This window comes from Bos indicus x Bos taurus, chromosome 3 (genome assembly GCF_003369695.1).
Source record: "Bos indicus x Bos taurus breed Angus x Brahman F1 hybrid chromosome 3, Bos_hybrid_MaternalHap_v2.0, whole genome shotgun sequence".
In the NCBI taxonomy this organism is placed as follows: Eukaryota; Metazoa; Chordata; class Mammalia; order Artiodactyla; family Bovidae; genus Bos; species Bos indicus x Bos taurus.
Genome location: NC_040078.1, coordinates 50,486,342 through 50,507,916, shown reverse-complemented (window position 1 = coordinate 50,507,916; position 21,575 = coordinate 50,486,342). Strand labels below are relative to the sequence as shown.

General features: G+C 33.1%; 1 protein-coding gene across 3 annotated transcripts in view; it reads left to right on the top strand.

Moving 5' to 3' along the window:
* The window catches only part of MTF2 (metal response element binding transcription factor 2), a 72,620-nt gene extending 54,009 nt beyond the window's left edge, over window positions 1-18,611 (top strand). For all 3 annotated transcript variants that reach the window (XM_027536484.1, XM_027536482.1, XM_027536485.1), the window contains 8 exons: window positions 677-745; window positions 1,546-1,669; window positions 8,597-8,664; window positions 10,143-10,313; window positions 14,335-14,440; window positions 14,560-14,612; window positions 14,727-14,831; window positions 16,205-18,611. In XM_027536484.1, coding sequence (XP_027392285.1) covers window positions 677-745; window positions 1,546-1,669; window positions 8,597-8,664; window positions 10,143-10,313; window positions 14,335-14,440; window positions 14,560-14,612; window positions 14,727-14,831; window positions 16,205-16,562 — 1,054 coding nt within the window. In that variant the 3' untranslated portion in view covers window positions 16,563-18,611. The remainder of the gene's footprint in view (window positions 1-676; window positions 746-1,545; window positions 1,670-8,596; window positions 8,665-10,142; window positions 10,314-14,334; window positions 14,441-14,559; window positions 14,613-14,726; window positions 14,832-16,204) is intronic.
* Window positions 18,612-21,575: the final 2,964 nt, after the last annotated feature.

The following is a 21,575-nucleotide window of genomic DNA, read 5'->3' as shown; positions in this document are numbered from 1 at the left end:
TTGGTACCTATTGCCCCACAATACTCTGTATTATTCTCATTGATACCTTTTTAAAAGAAGATCAAATAGGTCTCATGACAAGCAATTGGAAAAGGCCACAGAACCTTGATGCACAGTTTATATCTTAGATCTAAAGAATGTCAGATCTAAAGAATGTCAAAAAATGTCCTTTTTGATTAAGAGAATGTGAAATAGGGCTCTAGGAAGAAAAGTTATATGTAATATCAAAAACCCTAGGTTTAAATCCTAGTTTATGCAGTTTATTGTTTTTCTGACCTTAGCAAAGTCAGCTTGTCTTCTGGGCTTATTTTACCAGATTGTTTTGGACACGTAAAAGTAACAGTGACTATAACATAAGAGAGCAGCCATCACAATTCTCAGTACAAACAAGTCATTAGTAAGCTATACTTATATGAATCTGTATGTGAATTCTGAAGGTCTCTAATGGTTAAAAAAAAACTGATCCTGCCCCCCCCCCCCCCATATACAAACTGTTTCATTACTTGTCATTACTAGAGAAGAAATTCTTTACAGTGTCATGATTCAGATTATATTTTGCTTTGTGTATCAGTCCTTATGTCAATTGTAGGATATGTACTTGCTGAATATTAATTTTAATTGGTAAATAATTTGTATGTACTCTTGCTTGCTCACTTACAACTTTCTTTTTCTTTAGATTTTATACATTTATTTGCTCTGTCTGCAGTTCTGGACCAGAATACCTCAAACGTCTACCATTACAATGGTAAGTATGGACCTTTCTATTAAGGAGCAAAAGAAGAATTGTGTTTTAAATCTACAGGATGAAACTTTTCTATATACATTTACTTAGCTTAAAGAAAAATTTGTTCTTTATGCCTAGTTTTCTTTCTTTTCCTTTATTTATCCTCAAGCCTGATGTTATCTTTCCCAAAGGTTATCTAGTTTTATTGCTAACATAATAAGGCCATTCAGTTTCTAATGGCATAAAAAGTAACTTTGAAATATCTTTTAGATCTTCAAAATTCTTATTCATGTTTCTAGTTCTTTTGGGCCTTCAGAATACGGTAGAAGAGAGAAAGGTCTTATAATATGCCAGTTTCTGCTTCAGTTAAGTAATCCTTGGGCATGGGAAGTATGATGAATTTTGGAGATTTACTGAAAATGCTTATAGTAAGTACTTAGATGTTTTTGTTAAATGTTTTACATATTTTAGGAAAAGATAGGATTTCATTAATGAATCAGATAAAATCTGTTAAAGTGTGATCCATTTTATAGCTTATGTAGTAGTGAAAACATGAAATTTTAGATCATAAATTACTTTTAAACATCAGATTCTCTTTTAAGAAATCAAATATCTTAAATTTTAGTTATTACTCAGGATAAATTAATGTTTTTCATTTATTTTCATATAATGATTTGTTGTGAATATGACATGATATTAACCATCTGTTCATCTAAAAACTTTGGATTTTTTTAATAGCTGGTTTTATAATAATAATGTGTGATTTAAAAATAATAACCAAAACATTATTTTCATATTATTTGATTATTTTTGGATTCCAGGGTAGATATAGCACACCTATGCCTTTACAACCTAAGTGTTATTCACAAGAAGAAATACTTTGATTCTGAACTTGAGCTTATGACATACATTAATGAAAACTGGGATAGATTGCACCCTGGAGAGGTAGGTGGTCTCAGAGCTAATATCATTAGCTACTTAATGTCTTTTTTACTTTGTTTTTGTTGAAAGCAGCTAAGGCACATGTGCAAGCCATACATCTAAAGTAGCGTTGTATTTTTAGATAGGGAGAAATAACTTTGGTGAGGCTATCAGGATCAGCCCTCATTCTCCTGTTTGTTGCCTGTTAACATGAGAAAAAATATAGGAGGAAATAAATTACTTAATTCTTCCGTTTTCTGAAGTGAGAATTGCTGTAGCTGAAGATAGAAGGGAGGGAGAAATCCTTATTACTGGGTATCCTATGGTTCCTCCTTCTTTTCTTCTAAGTTTACTATAAACTTAGAGAGGTAATCAACATTCTTCTTTTCTCTCTTTTTGGTACTGCCTTTTTTATCTTTGACTTTCAGGAATAGTGGGACCTGGTAGTAATGTTAGAAAAATAAGAGAATGAAGTTACCTGAATTGAGGATTATCCCTCTCATTCTCACATCTCATTTTTCTTTTCATTTGCAAAGTGTAACCACTCATGCTGTTTGTGAAGAGTTTTGTTTCTTTTTATAAAAAGCAATATAAAAGTTAATGCATGTTCATTGAAGATTAAGAAGAAAGTAGAGTAACTTTAATATTTACCTTTTTAAAGATTTATTTAGAATTATTAAAATATAGATATTAAATGTTAAAATACAGATAATAAATTTTTTGTTCTATAATATGTGGAATAGATGTGTGAATTTTAGTCATGTGTTACTTTTTGAGGCAAAAACTAAACTGATATGAAATTTAGGAAGAATTTCTACATCTGTAGCTTTTAGACAGGCAGTTTATAAGGTTCACATCAAATAAAGTATCAAGTTTCTGTTGTTGTTCTGGGGGTTTTATGAGGCATCAGGGAGTGCACAGTATACATTAATTAAAAGTAGTAGGTCAGTTGTATAAAATAAACACCTGTGAAATACTTAGATTTTAAAATCAATGATACTAAAATCAATTGAGCAAAGATTTTTGAGTGTTAGAAATTAGATTATAATATTCTCATTAAGTTTTCTGTTAAAAGCTTCTTTTGGATGACTGGAGAAAAAGTGAGTGAGTTGTAAATATGATAAATTTTAATAAACTGATTAGTAATGGGAGAAGAAAATATAAGGCACTGTTATGTATATTGTTCTTTATAGTCATCTGAATATTTAATGTCCTTATACATTAATTTGAAATACTTTTCTTCCTAGCAGTGATTCTTTTAGCACTTGATATGCAGATATATCTATATTTCTGTTAATACACTTATGTTTTACGTGATTAAAGTCTGCATTGCTTACTTCATGTAGATAGTGGGCATGCATATAAAAACTCAAGTTGTTTATTTCAAATGCTGTCATTTTTTATTATAATAAAAATATAACAAATTTATTGAAGAAGCTGAAAATAGAAAATAATAAAAACTACAGGCTGTTTTTAAAGAAATGAGTTCAATTTATGAATTCTAGCTGTCTCAGTTTCAGCTGAACTTCTGCTGTATATCAGAAAACATTTATTTCAGCAATAGGTACATGTTTTATTTTCTGAACCCTATGAGATAATGTCTTACATGTAAGAAATTTCAATTTCTTATTCTTTGCCCCAAATGGGAAAATATATCTTTATTTAAAAATTAAGAAAAACATGATTACAATCAAATATAACTTCATAACAAATGTTTTACTTTTCTAAGGAGTGTTCCCATTTTGAGGAGCCATCAGATTTATTATTAAAGAAGTGACTAGTCATTTCTCATTGCTCTTTTTCCACATTAAAAAAAAAGAAAACATTCAGATTTAATAGGTTAGTCATCCCATTCTGTAGTTATTTATAGGTGGAAGTTCAGCTTTTAATTTTCTGTATTAATACTTTATATCTTAATATTGTAATTAGTTTTTAGAGTGAAGTTTTAATGATAAAGAGACCATAAAATTTGTAAGTAGTATTTGTTCATTGATATTCATTTAGTTTACTTTTAAATGTTTGTGATAATAGAAGCAAAGATAATATAGACAATGTATTATTCCTAATTATTAAAGTAGTAAATCTTTGGCTAACTGAAATTGAATTGCAAATTGAGTTTTGTTACTAAAAATTAGATTAATAAAATTTTGTTTATATTTGTATTAAAAATCTTTTTATAAAGTAACATTAATTATAGTTATCTGAAATGATGTAATAGACTTGGCCCTTCGTATCTGGTTGATTCTCCATGGTTGGAACCGAGGGATACTGAGGGCAAACTGTACTTTCAAAACATGTGAATTACTGCATCTAAGTATATTACAGATACACCTCAGAGATACTGTGGTTTCAATTTCAGGCCACTGCAACAAAACCAATACGCTATAAAGCAAATCACAGATTTTTGGTTTCCTAGTGCATATAAAAGTCATGCTTGTATCACACTGTAGTCTTTGTGTGCAATAGCATTATGTCTAAGAAAAGCAGTGTACATACCTTAATTTAAAAACTGGGACTTCCCTGGTGGTCCAGTGGTTAAGACTTCACCCTCTAATACAGGGTTGTGGATTTGATCCCTGGCTGGGGAGCTGAGATCCCATATGCCTCCTGGCCAAAAACCCAAAATATAAAGCAGGAGCAGTATTGTAACAAATTCAGTAAAGATATAAAGACTTTAAAAATGTCCACATCAGAAACATTTTTTAAAAGTAATGCTGTTGCAGGATGGTGCTGACAGTCTTGCATGAGGCAGTGTTACTACAAACCTTCATTTTGTAAAAATCGTAGGATCTGTGATGTAAAGTGAGATACAATGAAAGGAGGTATGCTTATATTGGTTATTTAAGTACCTTAGAATACTGAAGTCATTTTGAACATCAGTTCTTATTATATATGCTGTAGACTATATGAAAAGATGTTTACGCTAGAATTTTAGAGAGTCCATTTTAGAGAATACAGTTGATTGTGGAAGTACACGGAGTTGGGGTACTGACCCTCTCTGCCATCAAAAATCACATACACCTTAGAGTTGGCCTGCCCTGTCTGCAGTTCTGCACCTGTAGATTCAACTGTCTGCAGTGTAGTATTGTAGTATGTATTAAGTTGGGGGAAAAATCCATACATAAGTTGACCCATGCAGTTCAAACCCAGTTGTTCAGAGGTCAACTGTATATCCTTTCATACTGAAAGGTAAGGTTTAACATATATTATATATTTTCTTTTTTCTTGATTATTTTCAGGATTGCTATGTCAAGAGAAGCTGAAACTTTTAAAACATGTTAGAATACAGTGATAATTTCCTTATGTGATCTTGGTAAACATCTTTGAGAGTTGGTACCTTCGTAATTATCATATAGACTAAATCTAGTATTTGAGATCGAAACTACTGTGTTTTGATTTTTTTTTTTTTTTGAGATAGTAAAAATATTTAGTATAATTTGACACCCCAAATAAAAGTTGCTTAAAATTTTTACATAGAATGAAGTGTTTAGAATGAGGTTATATCAGATTGCTTTTGGAAGTTATAATGATATTAATACTTTTTGAAATCTGCCTATTATCATTTGTCTTTACTTCCTAATATGATTTGAAATTTCAGTTTCATAAGGACAGCCCACTTTTCTGTTATCTGTGGTCTTAAGTTTTAAATACTTAAAAGGTTGATAGAGCAGTGGGTTGAGTGCTACTTGATAGAGGGAGAAAAGCATAGATAAAATGAAATACTATGGCAGAAACAATGTTTTGGCTAGAGAAAAATATAGTAGAGGTGGTATAATACTTTTAAGGGAAAATTATAAGAAGTCTGGTTAAAAGCAGTACTTGGGGTCTTGAGTTGTATATTAGCGTACAGAGTATATGTTGGTAAACAAATTACTTAAGCTGTTTGGCATACTGAAGCCTAGGTGGTGTGGAATTCACTGAGGTGTGTTTTATTGAAGGGAAGAGTTTTAACTATACGTAATAGCATGTATTGCTGTACAGAAATACATAACCCTGAAAGTGAAATCACAGTGTGAGATTAGTGTCAGTACAGGGAGGAACAAAAATGTTTCTTCTATTGAAGATCTATATTATAAACCTCATGGTCAGATGGAAGAACAGAATATGATGCTCTTCTAATACAGATTATTTGATTACCAGTGTAATATTTGCACACTCTGTTTTCAAAATACAGTGAGGGAACCTTTGAGTGCATTATGCAAGTTGAAATAAACAGTCCTATGCAAAATAATCCTGGAGTACTGAAAGAACTTACAGGTAAAATTTGAATTCTCTAGGCAAGAATATTGGAGTGGGTAGCCATTCCCTTTTCCAGGGGATCTTCCTGACCCACGGATTGAACCTGTGTCTCCTGCATTGCAGGTAGATTCTGACCCACCAGGGAGGCCCAGGAAATCATAGAGAACGGGTACCAAAAGAAAAAAAGACAGTTTGTTGTGATTTTCAAAAAGTTAAAAGGAGTAGACTTGAGAAATTCTAAACTTTTGTTGTTGAATGTCAGCAAAATTGTAGAGCAGATTTTTCTTGTGAAGAATTAAAAAGCAATCAGAAAAAATACCACTAGTTTAATAGAGTAAATTATGTTAAATTTACTGAACTGTAAATTTAAATTAAATTTAAATTTATGTTAAATTTAAATGAACTGAACTGAACTGAATGTGAAATAATCAAGTGATGGTGCTGCTAAAAACCTTAACATAATCTTAATACTTAGCCCTCTTCAGTTCAGTCATTCAGTCGTGTCCGACTCTTTGCGACCCCATGAATCGAAGCACGCCAGTCCTCCCTGTCCATCACCACCTCCCGGAGTTCATTCAGACTTATGTCCATCGAGTCAGTGATGCCATCCAGCCATCTCATCCTCTGTCATCCCCTTCTCCTCCTGCCCCCAATCTCTCCCAGCATCAGAGTCTTTTCCAATGAGTTAACTCTTCGCATGAAGTGGCCAAAGTACTGGACTTCCAGCTTTAGCATCATTCCTTCCAAAGAAATCCCAGGGCTGATCTTCAGAATGGACTGGTTGGATCTCCTTGCAGTCCAAGGGACTCTCAGGACTCTTCTCCAACACCACAGTTCAAATGCATCAATTCTTCTTCGCTCAGCCTTCTTCACAAGTCCAACTCTCACATCCATACGTGACCCCTGGAAAAACCATAGCCTTGACTAGACGGACCTTTGTTGGCAAAGTAATGTCTCTGCTTTTGAATATGCTATCTAGGTTGGTCATAACTTTCCTTCCAAGGAGTAAGCGTCTTTTAATTTCATGGCTGCAGTCACCATCTGCAGTGATTTTGGAGCCCAAAAAAATAAAGTCTGACACTGTTTCCCCATCTGTTTCCCATGAAGTGATGGGACCAGATGCCATGATCTTTGTTTTCTGAATGTTGAGCTTTAAGCCAGCTTTTTCACTCTCCACTTTTACTTTCATCAAGAGGCTTTTGAGTTCCTTTTCACTTTCTGCCTTAAGGGTGGTGTCATCTGCATATCTGAGGTTATTGATATTTCTTCTGGCAGTCTTGATTCCAGCTTGTGCTTCTTCCAGCCCTGTCAAATACTTGAAGAACTGCCTTGTATAAAAGAGAATCCAGGAAGGAATATTTTGTTCACCCATGGAATGGGCTCCTTCATTAGGTTTCATTTGTGGTACTAGTTAAACCAGGGTTGCATTACTCTTGAGTACTATTAAAGGGATTACAGTATTAATGAAAACTTGAATTAGGTGGATATCTCAGGTCTCTTTTGGATTATAAAGTCCGAGTCCATTATTTCTCCTTTAATAGAAAATTTCTGTCATTGGACACTTTAGAAATTACAATAGGAAGATGTGGTATGGTTAAGGAGAATGAGCACCAAACTTTGCTTTTCCTCTTAAAGTACCCAATATAGGCTCACAATGGGCTCTCAGTGAATGTTGAAGGAATATACTTAATTGTCACTTGGGTTCAAATTCTACCTCTCTAGCTAACCAGCAGTGTGAATTTGGGCAATTTAGGTTTATAGCTGTTGACTAATTGCTAAAATAAAAGTAGAAGACTGTGAAAGTCTCTTCAACCTACTGTGTTCTATTTGACAGATTTTTTTTTACTTGAAGGTCTGAACTTTGGGAGTTTCAGCTGCTAAATAAAATTACTGGCAGTCATTTTGAAAGTCAATGGTGATATTTTGGAAAATTTTTTGTTGTTCATTTGTTTGAATTTTTATAGCTTTAATTGGAGATGGTCTTTTATAATTTAATTTTTTTTCTGTTGGGCCCTAGTCTTTAAACTTTGAAGAAAAGGCATAAATAACTCTGAAAGAAACTTTTTTGAAAGAAAATAGAATATTTTTCAGAATTGAATGTTTATATTTTAAAATGGTGTAAGATGATAAAAACGTACTGAGTCACTTTGGATTTTAGGCTTAACCAAAGTCTGTAATTGGTATGAAAATAAAATCCCCAAATTTGTTATTTTTTCAAAGTTATAGAGGTTGTTGGTTTGTGTTAGAAGTATTGGGAAATAAAATGACATGTTTATCATTACTTTTTATATTCTTTCCTGTTTATATCTATTAGAAGCTTTATAGTTGATATTAAAGTAATTCTAATGTATTATTATTTTCCCAGGTTATAGAATCAAAGTAAATTCAATGATAAATAATAAAATCCCATTTTTATTGTATTTTACAGTTTATGGTTCTTTCAAGCATACCATTTTATCTATACAAGTATTGATAGTAGTAAAGAAACTAGTAAAAGATTTATACTCTCTTTTTTATATGTGAGAAAACAAGATTTGAGAGGCTAAATGGCCTTAAGTCACAAAGCTGGTCAGTGAGCACCTGAAATAAGAAGTTTGATCTTCTGACAACTAGTCAGTCAACTTTTCTTTTGTATCACATTGCCTCTCTCACCTGTATATTACTAATCAATGAAATTACAGTGCACTAAATTGTTTTTTTGATACTTCACAGCTGGCAGACACACCAAAATCTGAAAGATATGAGCATGTTCTGGAGGCATTAAATGATTACAAGACCATGTAAGTTATTTCATGTATCCCTATGAGGGAGATATTTGGTAAATATAAGGAATAATAGCATTAAGAATTGTGGGATTGATGTAGAGTTAATACATACCATTTTAATGTCCTCTCTCAGAGTAAACCAGTGATTCTCAAAGGTTGAAGAGGGGAGGAGCAGTTCCCTGGAAATGGTGGATGGAAGGCATATCAATATTTCAGGGGAATTTGGTCAGTTTAGTTGAAAAAGCATAATCAGTAATGACTTGTTCTTATAATTTAATCTGCTGAAAGTAAAACAGAATCATATTAGCTGGTAGGAATATGCAGAAGATAGGGGGATATATTAAAGAGAAGATAGGTTTTTAAATGATTGAGGTCTTCTATGATTTTAAGTTTAGTTAGTGCCGTCTTTAGGAATAGTAGTAGTATTAGTGATCTAAGTTTTTGATAATTAAGTGACATTGATATATTCTTATATAAATCTTTCCCTTTTTTTTTTTAAAGGAGCATTTCTACATCTCTTAAAAATATTTTAAAAAGGCAATAGAAATAAAATGTATATGCTGGTTTCAACCAGCTATTGAATTATAACATTATTGTTTGTAACATGTTGCTTTTTTTGAACTTAGCAACATTTCCTCATTAAAAAATGTTATAAGTGGTTAGATCTTTAGGACAACTTAAAAAAGCCATAAAGTTACCTGAGCAGTTACTGTGCTGGTAAAAATACTTTATAGGACAATGAATTCTGTAATCCCAATTTAGTGTGCTAGAAATACCTTTGTTCCTGCTATGGTAGAAATGGGAGCTCTGGTTTCTCACACTTACATAAAAGTTGAATGGCAATCCAAGCACTTGGTAGTGGTTCTTAGGCCAGGCATCCTCTAGTAGAACTAAGAGGGTATTTTAGAGTAAGGACTCTAAGGACTTTGGGAAAGGATTAGAGAACATATATTTCAGAAACCCAAGCCCACAAGAAATGTCACCTCTGCTCCAGGTTATTTCCAATTCCAGATCTGACATGCTAGACACTCCTTTTATTTACTGGGCCTCTAGGATTGATGTACTTTTTCCAAATGCTCTTACCTATTTCTGGCCAGGGTTTCTCTCCTCACCGATTCACTCTGAAATAGAATTCTTTTTTCCCTAAACCTTTTTTGAGGTGTTTGTAACAGATAAGACTAAAAATGTGGAAAAGCACATTGAGACTAAAAAAGACACCACTCTGTACTCTTCTTTCTTTAAAAAGTTAGATGCTACATTTTAAAAAGAAAAGCAGACATGTGTTCTCCCTTCTAATACTATTCCTCTCTCCTACTCCCCTGTCATATCCTACTGTGGACTGGCTCTGGGGCAGATAAGAATCCAAGAAAGCAAAGGGAAAAAACAAAAGCAAGGGGTGGTATTGGATATACTTTCATGTGTTTTACGACTGAGGGTCTTCCATGTATATGTGTTCAGTTTTAAATTTTTAGTTAATTTTTTTTAAACTTTAGGTTTATGTCTGGGAAAGAAATAAAGAAGAAGAAGCATTTGTTTGGGTTGCGAATTCGTGTTCCTCCTGTGCCACCAAATGTGGCTTTCAAAGCAGAGAAAGAACCTGAAGGAACCTCTCATGAATTTAAAATTAAAGGCAGAAAGGCATCCAAACCTATATCTGAATCAAGGTAAAAGTTGATCTGTGGGTTAGTTTTTCTCTTTAGCTCATTTGTAACTAAAAAAATTTTTTTGTGTTACTTAGCCTCATTAGTATATTTGAAAGTACAAGTGGCAGTGACCCTGATTTGTTATCCTATTTAAAATTTCTTGCTTGAACAAGGTATAAAGAGTTAATGCTAGATATTTATTTATTTACTATAGATCTAAGGCTTTCCAGGAATAGGCCCTATTGATTTTGTTCACAAACAGCATAAGTATCTATTTGTTTGTTCATTTCTCATTCGTTTGTTCATTCATTCTATTTATCAAGCACCTTACTAAGTGCTGGAGATATAATAAGTAAGACCTTCTTTCTGCCCTGGTGGGGTTTACATTATAATGGGGAAGAAAGGTGGTAAACAAAATAATTATAGATCATGTTAATACTGTTTAGGAAATAGCAAACAGATTTAGACTGTACTGGGATGGGTAGAGATATAGGGGTCTTCTTTAAGAAGGCGACTTAAGAAAGCCTGTTTATAATAATATTGAAGCTGAAACTTTAAAGAATGAGAATGACCTAACAATGTGAAGAATAAAGGGAAGAATACTTCAGGTAGCAGAAATAACAAGTGTGAAGCTATGAGGCATGTTCTAGGAACTTACAGAAGGCTACTGAGGTGTGAACAAGGGCTGGAGAGAGTAGTATTGGGTACTGGAAAGGTTGGGTGGGGCTTGGTCATGTGTTTTGTAGACCTCATAAAGAGTTGCGGTTGTTTTCTCAGAATAATGGGAAGCTATATAAAGATGTATGCACACTGAATTATCTTTTAAAATACTTCTTTGGATCTGTTTGGAAAACAAATTCTATAGAAGGAAGAGTAGAAACAAGAAAAAATGAAGACTTTGAGTTTTCTAGGTGACAGATAATGGTGGCTTGTGCAGTTGTAGGTGATAGCAGTCAAGTAGAGAGGAAATAGATTCAAGATCTCCACTGGAGGAATAATTTGTTGGCTTTGCTAATGAATTAAATTTTTAAAGGAAGGGTGAGATAAAGTTATACAATGCCCAGATATCTGGTTTGAGCAACTAGTGATTGGTCGTGTCTGTTACCAAGAACTGGAAGAATAGATTTTGATGACGTGAAGAAAGCATTCTTCTGTTTCAGACTTACTGAGTTCAAGATTCTTATGAGGAATATCTAAGTGGTAATGATGTTAGATACAGGCAATTGGGTGTGTTCAGTCAGGAGCTCAGGACCCATGGTAATAAATTTTGAAGTTGATTTATAAAACCATGAGAATGGATGATATTACCTAGAGAGAGAAAAGAAGAGAATGTGGCCCAGAATAATGTCCTGGTATTATTTAGAGATTTGGAAGAAGTGAAATAAATGAAGGAGATGACTAGAAAACAATCATTGAAATAGGAGGAAACTAGGAAAGTTTGATGTCATGAAAACCAAGTGAAGGAGAGTGTTTGAGAAAGATATGGGTCTATTAAACAGTACTGAATGTTGCTGAGAGGCAGGTTAAGATGAGAGAAAAATGTTTATTGGATTAGATAACATTTTGTTATTAGTGATTTTGACAAAAACAATTTTTCTTAAGTGTTAAAGGTAAAAGTCAGGTGGAAGTGGGACAGTATGATCGAGTCTCGCACTGCTCAACTTACTGTCAAAACTGGTCTTTTTCTACAATTAGGGACATGGGAAGATTCAAAATAATGATGATGACAATAATACAGGAAAAGGGAAAAAAAGGAAATACTTTTTAAGAATTTTGAAAGAATGAAGAAAGTGGGAAGGGTATGTGTGGTCAACTCTCAGAAGTAGTTTCAGTGTATTGTTAAGGGAGGGAAGTAGACAAATGGAATGGAAGCTGAATCAAGTGATGGTTTTTAAAAAATAGATGTAAGACAATTGTAACCTGTTTCTGTATGTCAGTGGAGGAGAATGGTACAGAAGAAAGAGGTAACTGAAGATATTATAAAGTCTTTGAGGAGACATAAGGGACAGGATGTGGGAATCTAAATGTGGGATTGGCCTTCTAAAGCAGGACTTAACATCCTTCTGTTGAAGTGGAGAGAAAAAGAATATGAGTACAAATGCTAATTCTGTGATGACTGAAGTTACTGCCTAGTAGCTTCTGTTTTCTCAATGAAATGATGAGGCAAAGATAGCTGAGAGAGAAATTTAAGGAGCCAATACATAAGGTATAAGTTAATCATGTTGGAGAATAAGAAAAAATAATTACAGAGAGTTGTCAGTGTAATAAAGTAGATAGTACTTTTTTTTTTTAATGAAGGAAAAGAATACTATTCCTATAACTTTCAGATTTTTATTATTAATCTTTTTCTAGCTTTGCTTATATTATAAATTAGAAAAAAGATTTCCACAATCTCTCTTGTCCCTATTTTGATTTCAATAGGACATTCTGTCTGTGGTAGTTATCAGATTCTCATTTGATGTGACCAGATAATGGTCCAACTTTCTCTAAAGGCATTCTCAGTTCATTCTGGGCCCTTTGTATGAATTGGACTAAAGGGTACTTGTTTTAGTCCAGGGGTCCTTTGTAAATGTTATGTTGATCATCCTGCCAAAAAAATAAATGTACACCCCACCCCATCTTACTCTTGGATAAGATTTTGGATTATAGTTCTAGTTACACTTTCTTCCTCTGCTTCTCTACTTTCTCTTTCCTCGTACTTCCACCTTTATTTCCCCAGCCAGTTTGGTGTGGAGGAATAGCCATTTCTTGTTTTCTCCATTCACCTCTTTCTAGCTTATTATATAAATCTGTTCCTTTACCTTGTTTTTTAATTCAGTTTTTCCTGGATAATGTTATTGTAGCACTTAATCCATTTTATTATTCTGCTTGTATATATGTTTATTGTCTTCTGTCTATACTGTGAACCCCTTAGTGTGTGTGAAAGTCACTTAGTCATGTCTGACTCTTTGTGACCCCGTGGACTGTAGCCCCCGTCAGGCTCCTCTGTCCATCAAATTCTCCGGGCCAGAATACTGGAGTGGTTAGCTGCTGCCTTCTGCAGGGGATCTTTCCAACTTAGGGATCAAACCCAGGTCTCCCACATTGCAGGCACATTCTTTACTATCTGAGCCACCAAGGAAGCCCAAGGATACTGGAGTGGGTAGCCTATCCCTTCTCCACAGGATCTTTCTGACCCAGGAACAGGGGTCTCCTGCATTGCAGGTGGAGTCTTTACCAGCTAACAGGGAAGATCTCAAACTCCTTAGTACAGGGAACATTTTTGTATTTGTATTGTTAGTATTCCCTTTATATGGAGATGTTTATTGATTAAATGAAATAGATGTTCTGTGTATTGGTATTTGTCATTCTTCCCTTCTGTTAATTAGATATGTTCTTGACCTATTTCTTTTTTTCCCTCCTTATGCTTGATTTTTTCCTTTATGTCTCCAAAATGGTTTTCTAAAACTTTCTAATTTTGTCCTTTGAATGATTCCCCTACATAATATGAAGGATTCCTTCTTTACATTCTCCAACCTCTTTCTGATTAGCATCATTCAGGAATCCACAGGATATTTCTATCTAGAGCTACTGTATAGGGACTGAACAGTTTTAACATAAATACTTCCTGACTCCATGAGGTTAACTACTGAATTCATACTACTGAATTTAGTACTAAATTCTTGGAACATCCTCCAAGTACCTACATAGTAACAACCTAAATGACATAATTGAACTTAAAGGAGTTTTGAAATCTTCCATCCAATACAGTAGTACTTTTTTTGTTTGTTTTGTAAAAAATTTTTAGGTGATATGTATTTTTAAAAATTGTTATTAGAGAACATTTTTCCTTTAAACCTTTCATATGTAAATATCTGTTTAAGAAATATTTATTCAAATTAGAATATATTATCTCTGAACTTGACTAAACTTGTAGATTCAGCTTAACTTTGTTTTTATAATCTAATTACTACATAAGTAGAGGTTATGACAGTTTATATTGTCCATTGTCTTTTTGTTTTCTTTCTGCAGAGATTAAATACATAATGGTTTTATGTTTCAGGGAAGTAAGCAATGGCATAGAAAAAAAAGGAAAGAAAAAATCTGTAGGTCGTCCACCTGGCCCGTATACAAGAAAAATGATTCAGAAAACTGCTGAGCCACCTTTGGTAAGAGGATATATTGGTATATGTTCTCAGAGAAGAAGTCTGCTTGAAATTACTGAGAAACTAATTTCTTTTCATTACTTGTAGAAACTATTCTTTAAATTTTTGTTTTTCTTTTCCAGGATAAGGAGTCAATTTCAGAGAATCCTAGTTTGGATTTACCTTGTTCTATAGGGTAAATAGAAAGTTACTTTTGCCTATCTTAGGAATTTTCTTCTTGGGGGGGGGAGTTAGTATTTCTATTGTTGTGTAATATAGTTGTTATACCATTTAAATTCTTTTGTCTCAGGAGAACTGAGGGAACTGCACATTCATCCAATACCTCAGATGTGGATTTCACGGGTGCTTCCAGTGCAAAAGAAACTACCTCGTCTAGTATTTCCAGGCATTATGGGTAGATATTTTATGTTCTTATTCTTAACTAATTTTCCTCTAGAGTTTTTTTCTTTGTAAAATGATGATTAAATACATTTTAAAAAATTGAAAGTGATACCAGTTTGTCTTGCAGCTTTTGAGATGTAGTCTATATCTTAGGTTGTTAATATTCATCTGAATATTTTTACTTTTCAGAGCACAGATGTTAAAATTTTCAGATTTGTCAGGAATTTTGCTATGTACACAAAGAAGAGGTATCCTGGTGTTTATAGATGTGCTCTTTTCTGTGAGACCTTTTTATACTTTTAATATACAAGTGTGAATTTTTTTTTTAATAAGTTAGAATCAAGCACACAAACCTTTTTATTAGAAAAAGGATTTTAAATTCAGGATTTTTTTTTTTATCAATAACAGACTTTCCCTCTAGTATTTTTTTTTAACCTAACTCTTTAGAAAGGCAACTTTTTCCTGAAGTCTGATGTATCAGGTAAGAAAAATTTAGTTTATTTGGGGCCAGGGCCATGAGCTTGCAGATTTTATTCTTCCCTTTGTTTAATTTTTGTTTTCACAACCAGGGATTCTGTTAAGCTTATGCACATTATCTTTTTTTTGTACATTGTCTTATTTAGTTTTTAAAACAGTCTTTTGAGTTGTTTCCATTTTATAGATAAGAAAACTGAGACTTAGAGGGTTTTTGTAACAAGCCCAAGATGGCATGTTTATTAGCAAATATACAAAACTGGGGTTTTAACTTGGGCAGTATGATTTAGACTTCTCTGGCTATGTTATATTTTGACCTTGTTTTATAATACCATAAAATCTTTGAATCTCTGAACTCAAAGCTTGTCTTGTTTAGTCCCTTCACTTAATCTCTTAAGAGAACACAGAAGATAAGAGATTTAAATTTGACCAATATCATTTGAGCTATACCAAGGGTATAGTTTAGGCTTATTTCAATTTATTATATTACTTAACAATAGGCCTACAATTGATAACCAAGAGAACCTTTATACTGGTTCTTCCATCAGTTAAAGCATATGTAAAGGTGTCTTTTATGTAATAGGTACTTATTAAATATTTCTTGCACTGAGTGAATGAATGAATGAACTTTCTTCTTTTTAATGATAAAAATGTTGACAAGATCTGACTTAAAAATCCTCTTGGTAAGTAAGAATTTGCCTTGTTGGCTTCATAAATCAAAATTTCCTCTGATTCTTTTAAGCTTAATAGTACATAGTTAAGGAAGAAAAGCTCTTCAAATGTCAGCCCCAAGAAGGTGATTGAATTTAATGAAGGCGAGTGATAATCCATTTCATATAGCATTTGTTGTTTTGATTTGGCTGATTTTTGTGTCAGCAAGGGTAGACAATTGTGGCCTTTTTTGTTCTGTAGATTATCTGACTCCAGAAAAAGAACTCGTACAGGAAGATCTTGGCCTGCTGCAATACCACATTTACGGAGGAGAAGGGGTCGTCTTCCAAGAAGAGCACTCCAGACTCAGAACTCAGAAATTGTAAAAGATGATGAAGGCAAAGAAGATTACCAATTTGATGAACTCAACACAGAGATTTTGAATAACTTAGCAGATCAGGAGTTACAACTCAATCATCTAAAAAACTCCATTACCAGTTATTTTGGTGCTGCAGGTAGAATAGCATGTGGTGAAAAATACCGAGTATTGGCTCGTCGGGTGACACTTGATGGAAAGGTGCAGTATCTTGTGGAATGGGAAGGAGCAACTGCGTCCTGACTGTAGGACTGAACATTATGTTCACTGCACTCTCATTTTCTGTAGGTACAATTCAAAACCCTAAAGGAGTCTGGCTTTTACTATCTTTAAAAAAAAAGGTTAAAAAAATCACATAAGATGATACTAGCCTTAACATGTACTTGTCAATGTTATGGATATTGTCATAAAAAGATATCTTTTAAAAATCAGAGACTTAATTTTTTAAATCTTAAGATTTGTAGAATGTTTCTAGGATAGGATATTAAAAATGATTCAAACCCATGCATGGTGTTAGATAATTTTTCTAATTATTCCATTGAGTCAGTTTTTGTGGTTAGTGGTTCTCAGAGCAAACTGATCATGTAGATAGATAGCACAAGTATTTGGAGAAACATTGTCTGTTTTGTTACCAAAATGTTGGAAAAAATTTATTTCAATACCTTTTAGAAGTGCAGTGTATATAATGCCTACTAAAAGACTGTAAAATACTGAAATTTTCTTTCAAACAAAGTGTAAAAAATATATTGAGCCTGTAAATTGCTCTGTGACTAGACTTCATTGTCGTCTTAATATATTCTTTGCATGTGCATATATATACACACATGTGTATATATATGTGTGTGATTGATTATGTGACCTATGCAATACAAATTATGGGAATGGGCAGCTTTGGAGTATATATCCCATAATTCTTTTTTCAGGAATAGTTGCAGTATTTACACAGCAGCATTTCTTCTCAGGCTTTTATTGGGTGCTGTTGCTTGCTATGTATGAAGAGAAATGTGTCAAACAAGTTTAGTGTGTTCTGAAGAAGGGTGTGAACAACAGTGTTCATGGGCTTTTTCGAATGCTTTTCATTATCAGTCCTTGTAACTCAGCTGTTCAGTACCTAAAACAAATTCAAATAGTATGAACATTATCTCCTACTAGAAGTAACGTTTTCAAATTTTCATGGCACATTATGATTGTAAATGTCTCTCAGTTTTAACAGTAAGTCTATAGGAATCCCGTGAAGATTCCTGAAATGTCTGTAGTAACTGTTAGTCATGTTGAATAAGTGTAGTATGAACAAAGTATTTTATTGCACAGGGTTAACAAACAGTGTTGCCTGCGAGGCAGCTGCTGTTTTATTACAACATTACCTCTTGTTTTTATGAAATGTACCAAGATTTAAATTGATAACTTTATTTTACATGTGTTTAAAAAAAAAAAACAAAAACAGTTTCTTTTATCACCAGTGTTAGAGTTGTCTTCTGTTTCTTTTTGTTTTGTTTATTTGTTTTCTTTTTTAGCCAAAGAGTAAACAGAAGAATATTCTTATTTTGGTGGCTATTCATTTTACTCTTAAAAGTGATTGATGGATTTTAGCCTAAAAATTGGAGAGTTTGCCACCAAAATGAAAAATATGTAAAGTGTAGTGATTACAGAGCGGTTAAAAATGTGGGTTAGTGCTTATTTATTCCATTGATTGATTATTTGACTGTTTATAAGAAAGTTGCTTTATTTCTTTAAACATCTTCAAAAGATGACCTTTTCTTGTCACATTATAGCCAAAAGAAGCAGAGAACTTCGTAGTCCTGCATTTGGTTCCTGGTTGGCCAGGTATAAATGAGCTTTACAAAAGTGCAAATTAAGAACTGTCACTTCTGTTTACCTCCACCAAAACTTGATTTTCCCCTAGCTATTAATTTAAAGTTGCCTTTCCTGCAGCTGCAATATTTTGAATACACACAAGAGTTTGTGTTGATTTTGAATGTTTGTTTATATCTAGGGGTAATGGAAAATGTAAATCCGGTGTAACCTTATTCACTCCACCTGTATCATATTATTTCATTTTCCCCAAAGTCCTTTAATTCTAACTGAACACCAGCAGTATTTTTAGTAATTCTTTCTTTAGCATACTTGGAAGATGATTTATTAAGCTGAACTGTCTTTAGACGTAATTATTGTGAATGTCTGTTTTATTTTATCATGGTGGTTCACATGGCTCTGATGTTCAGTTTGTATTTTTGGAATTGCTTTACTTAGAATTAAAACAGACGAACATTAAATGTGTGTATTTTTTAAAGAGCTAATGAGTTTTGCTTCTGTATTTTGCTGAAAATACACACTAGTGCAGTAGATGGCTGCTTTCATCTAGCCAGGGAGCTAAAGAGTTTCTAGTTCTGTTGTAAATACGTTCACTTGAGTTAATCTTTATAAAACTTTACTTTCATTTTCCTCTTGTCCTCCCAATAAATACTAATAATTATTACATGCTCATATGATCCTCTGAAGAAATAAATTATGTTTAGCCAGCTTGTACACTTTATACTTGAAAGACAAGGTATCTATCTCCCTGTCCCCAAACTTCAAAAAAATTCAGCCTTTCAGCTGTTTTCTTCTTACCTATATAGAAGGTGTTAGGGTTTACATAAAAGGATTTCTTTTTTTCTTTTTCCTGAAAAGCTTTGCCCCAGGCTACAGAAAGAAAAGATGTATAAATAGTATACCTTATTCATTTTTACTCAAATATATTTTATAAATACCCTAATAGTCATGGATAAATATGCATTCTAAGGCCTTTAGGTGATCAAACAGAATAAAAGCTATCAGAGTTATTCTGTCAGTTCTAATGTAGGAGTGATGAAGTCAGATCTTATCTTGTTGGATTTATTTTGTTACTGAATGTTTAATAGAAGTGAATGTTCACTGATATGTGAGTTTGAGGGTATTTCTTCTTGTTTTATTTGCTATTGTGTTTTTTTTAGTTTCTATTGTGTATATATTAAGATTTCTGTTAGTGTTAGGGTAGAAATAATTTTTGGGCTATTTGATTGGAAGTTTTTATTAGGTACTATTAAGTTTTGGTTGGAACCTGATCTTATTTGTATAGTTATAGCAAACTTGTACTCTGGTTCTAGGGTTGTTTGAATGAGAATATAATGGCAAAGGAAGATGTCTGTGTTACGTTGGACTACCTCTATGAATATACTTCCAGAAGTCTCTTTCAGTTTCTTCTTTGGCAGTTGACTAGTCATGTTCTTTCCTCAGGGAAATAAAAACTTGATAGTTAAATGTAAAGTGAGAATTTTATCATGGAATTTGTTTATAATTAGTAGCAGTTAAGAAACTTGATACCTGTCTGATATAGATTTGGAGATGAAAGAAACTGTGAAAGAAACTGATTGGCGCTCTAAATAACAAATAGATGGGAGCAAGTAACTTTTAAGTCATAATATCAAAATATCTTGGAGCAGTAAATAGATCAAAATGTAATACTGTATTTATATTTAAAGTTAGAAGAAGGTGGCAAATTAAGCAGTTCATTCTTTTTTTCTCCCCTTGCCTCACTTTTACTCAATAAAATCTCTTTCTGCCTTTTTTCCTTCTTTTGTCCTGTGGCATGTTGGATCTTAGTTCCGTGATTAGTGATCAAATGGGTACCCCCTACATTGGGAGAGCAGAGTATTAACCATTGGGCCACAAGCAATGTCCCACTCTGCTTTTTACCTATGTAGTTTCTCTTTGTTGGAGATGATGCTTGGATGCTTAGTAATAACTCCTCACTTTTGCAGTATCTTCAGGGAATGTGATTTCTCGTTCAAGAAAATTTTCCACTAGATTTAAGCAAGCCAACAAATGAATAAAACCTTCATAGATGATAAAATGTACTTATTGCATAAAGCAAAACTATGTCCTGTTTAAAATCATTAATTTCTATTCCTTATATTTAATGAAAGGTATTCAGTCCTTTTTTCCCTTCTACCTTACGACCTGCTTTCCCAGTTAGGGGGGAATATTTGTGCCCTAAATGGGCACAACTTGGTTTAGGGGTAGGGTTGGAGGAGCCAAAAAAATCTTAATGATTTTTAGCCCTCCAGAACTCAACTCTATCTGACAGAAATCTTTATTCCTTATTGTTTACTTTTGTTGAGTTTTCTTGAATATTACAAGAGCAGCACTGACATCGAAGTCATGGAACATATACAAGATAATTTTAAGGTCAATGCTGGCAAATGTATAGCTATATTCCAGAGAACTTTGTTTAGTCTTGAACTCACTTAGTGAGAGGTGGGTCTGCATATGCCTGTTGGCTTCCACTGACTCCCTTGTGAGTTTTATTTATGTTTGATCCTAAGTACTTGTGTGTGACTTGGGCTTGGAGAACCAAATAAAAGTAAAGCTCAAGTTTATTTAACCCATCATTAACTATGTTAGGTGCAGAAAAGAAAAAATATTGAATGTTGAATGAATGTCAAATGAATGAATGGAATATCTAGCAGCTAGTTCAAAGTAATTTGTTCATATTAAGCAAAAATTCAAAATAAGCTCACCAAAAACAGGTTTTTTTAAGAAATTAAGTTTTTCTAATGTTTTACTTTTTCTGAGAAATACCACCTTTGAATAATTTTAAAATATTTAACTATATTGCTATTGTTATGTGTTTATAAAAATGGCACATGTAAATTTAGAATCAATTTTTAGAAGTAAGTAACATTGAAAGTTACTCATAATGAAACTATAATAGGAGCATCCAGTATTAATAGTATTATTGTACATACTTGGTGAGGGGATTAGAATTTTCTATACAGAACTACTGGAATGTAAGGAAAATTTTCCTGTACAGAATTTGAGACAAAAAAGATTTTGTGAGAATTTGGACCCCCTTTGAAAACATGTGAAGCTTGCTTAGATATATCTGAAGTTAAACTTCCTTGAAGAGACCAATGAAAGTTTAAGCAGATGAAGCTTTTCAGAGAGAGTTTTGACAGGGAACGGCTATTGATTCATGAAAGATTGAGGCACACTTTTGGTTCTAGCTGTGTTTCCCTATATTGCCAAATCTCTTCTAGAACCCAAAAGCATATCTGTAAGTTCCATTGATATTTTTTTCCCCTGCCTTTGGTATTATAATTTTGTGTAACCACATACAGACTTTCTGTGTTTTTCTTACCTCTAGATATAAGTTATCCAATGAAGAATTATGTCATAATTGATACCTCTTTATAAACCATAGTTACTATTAAAGACCATAAATGTTTAAAAATGCCA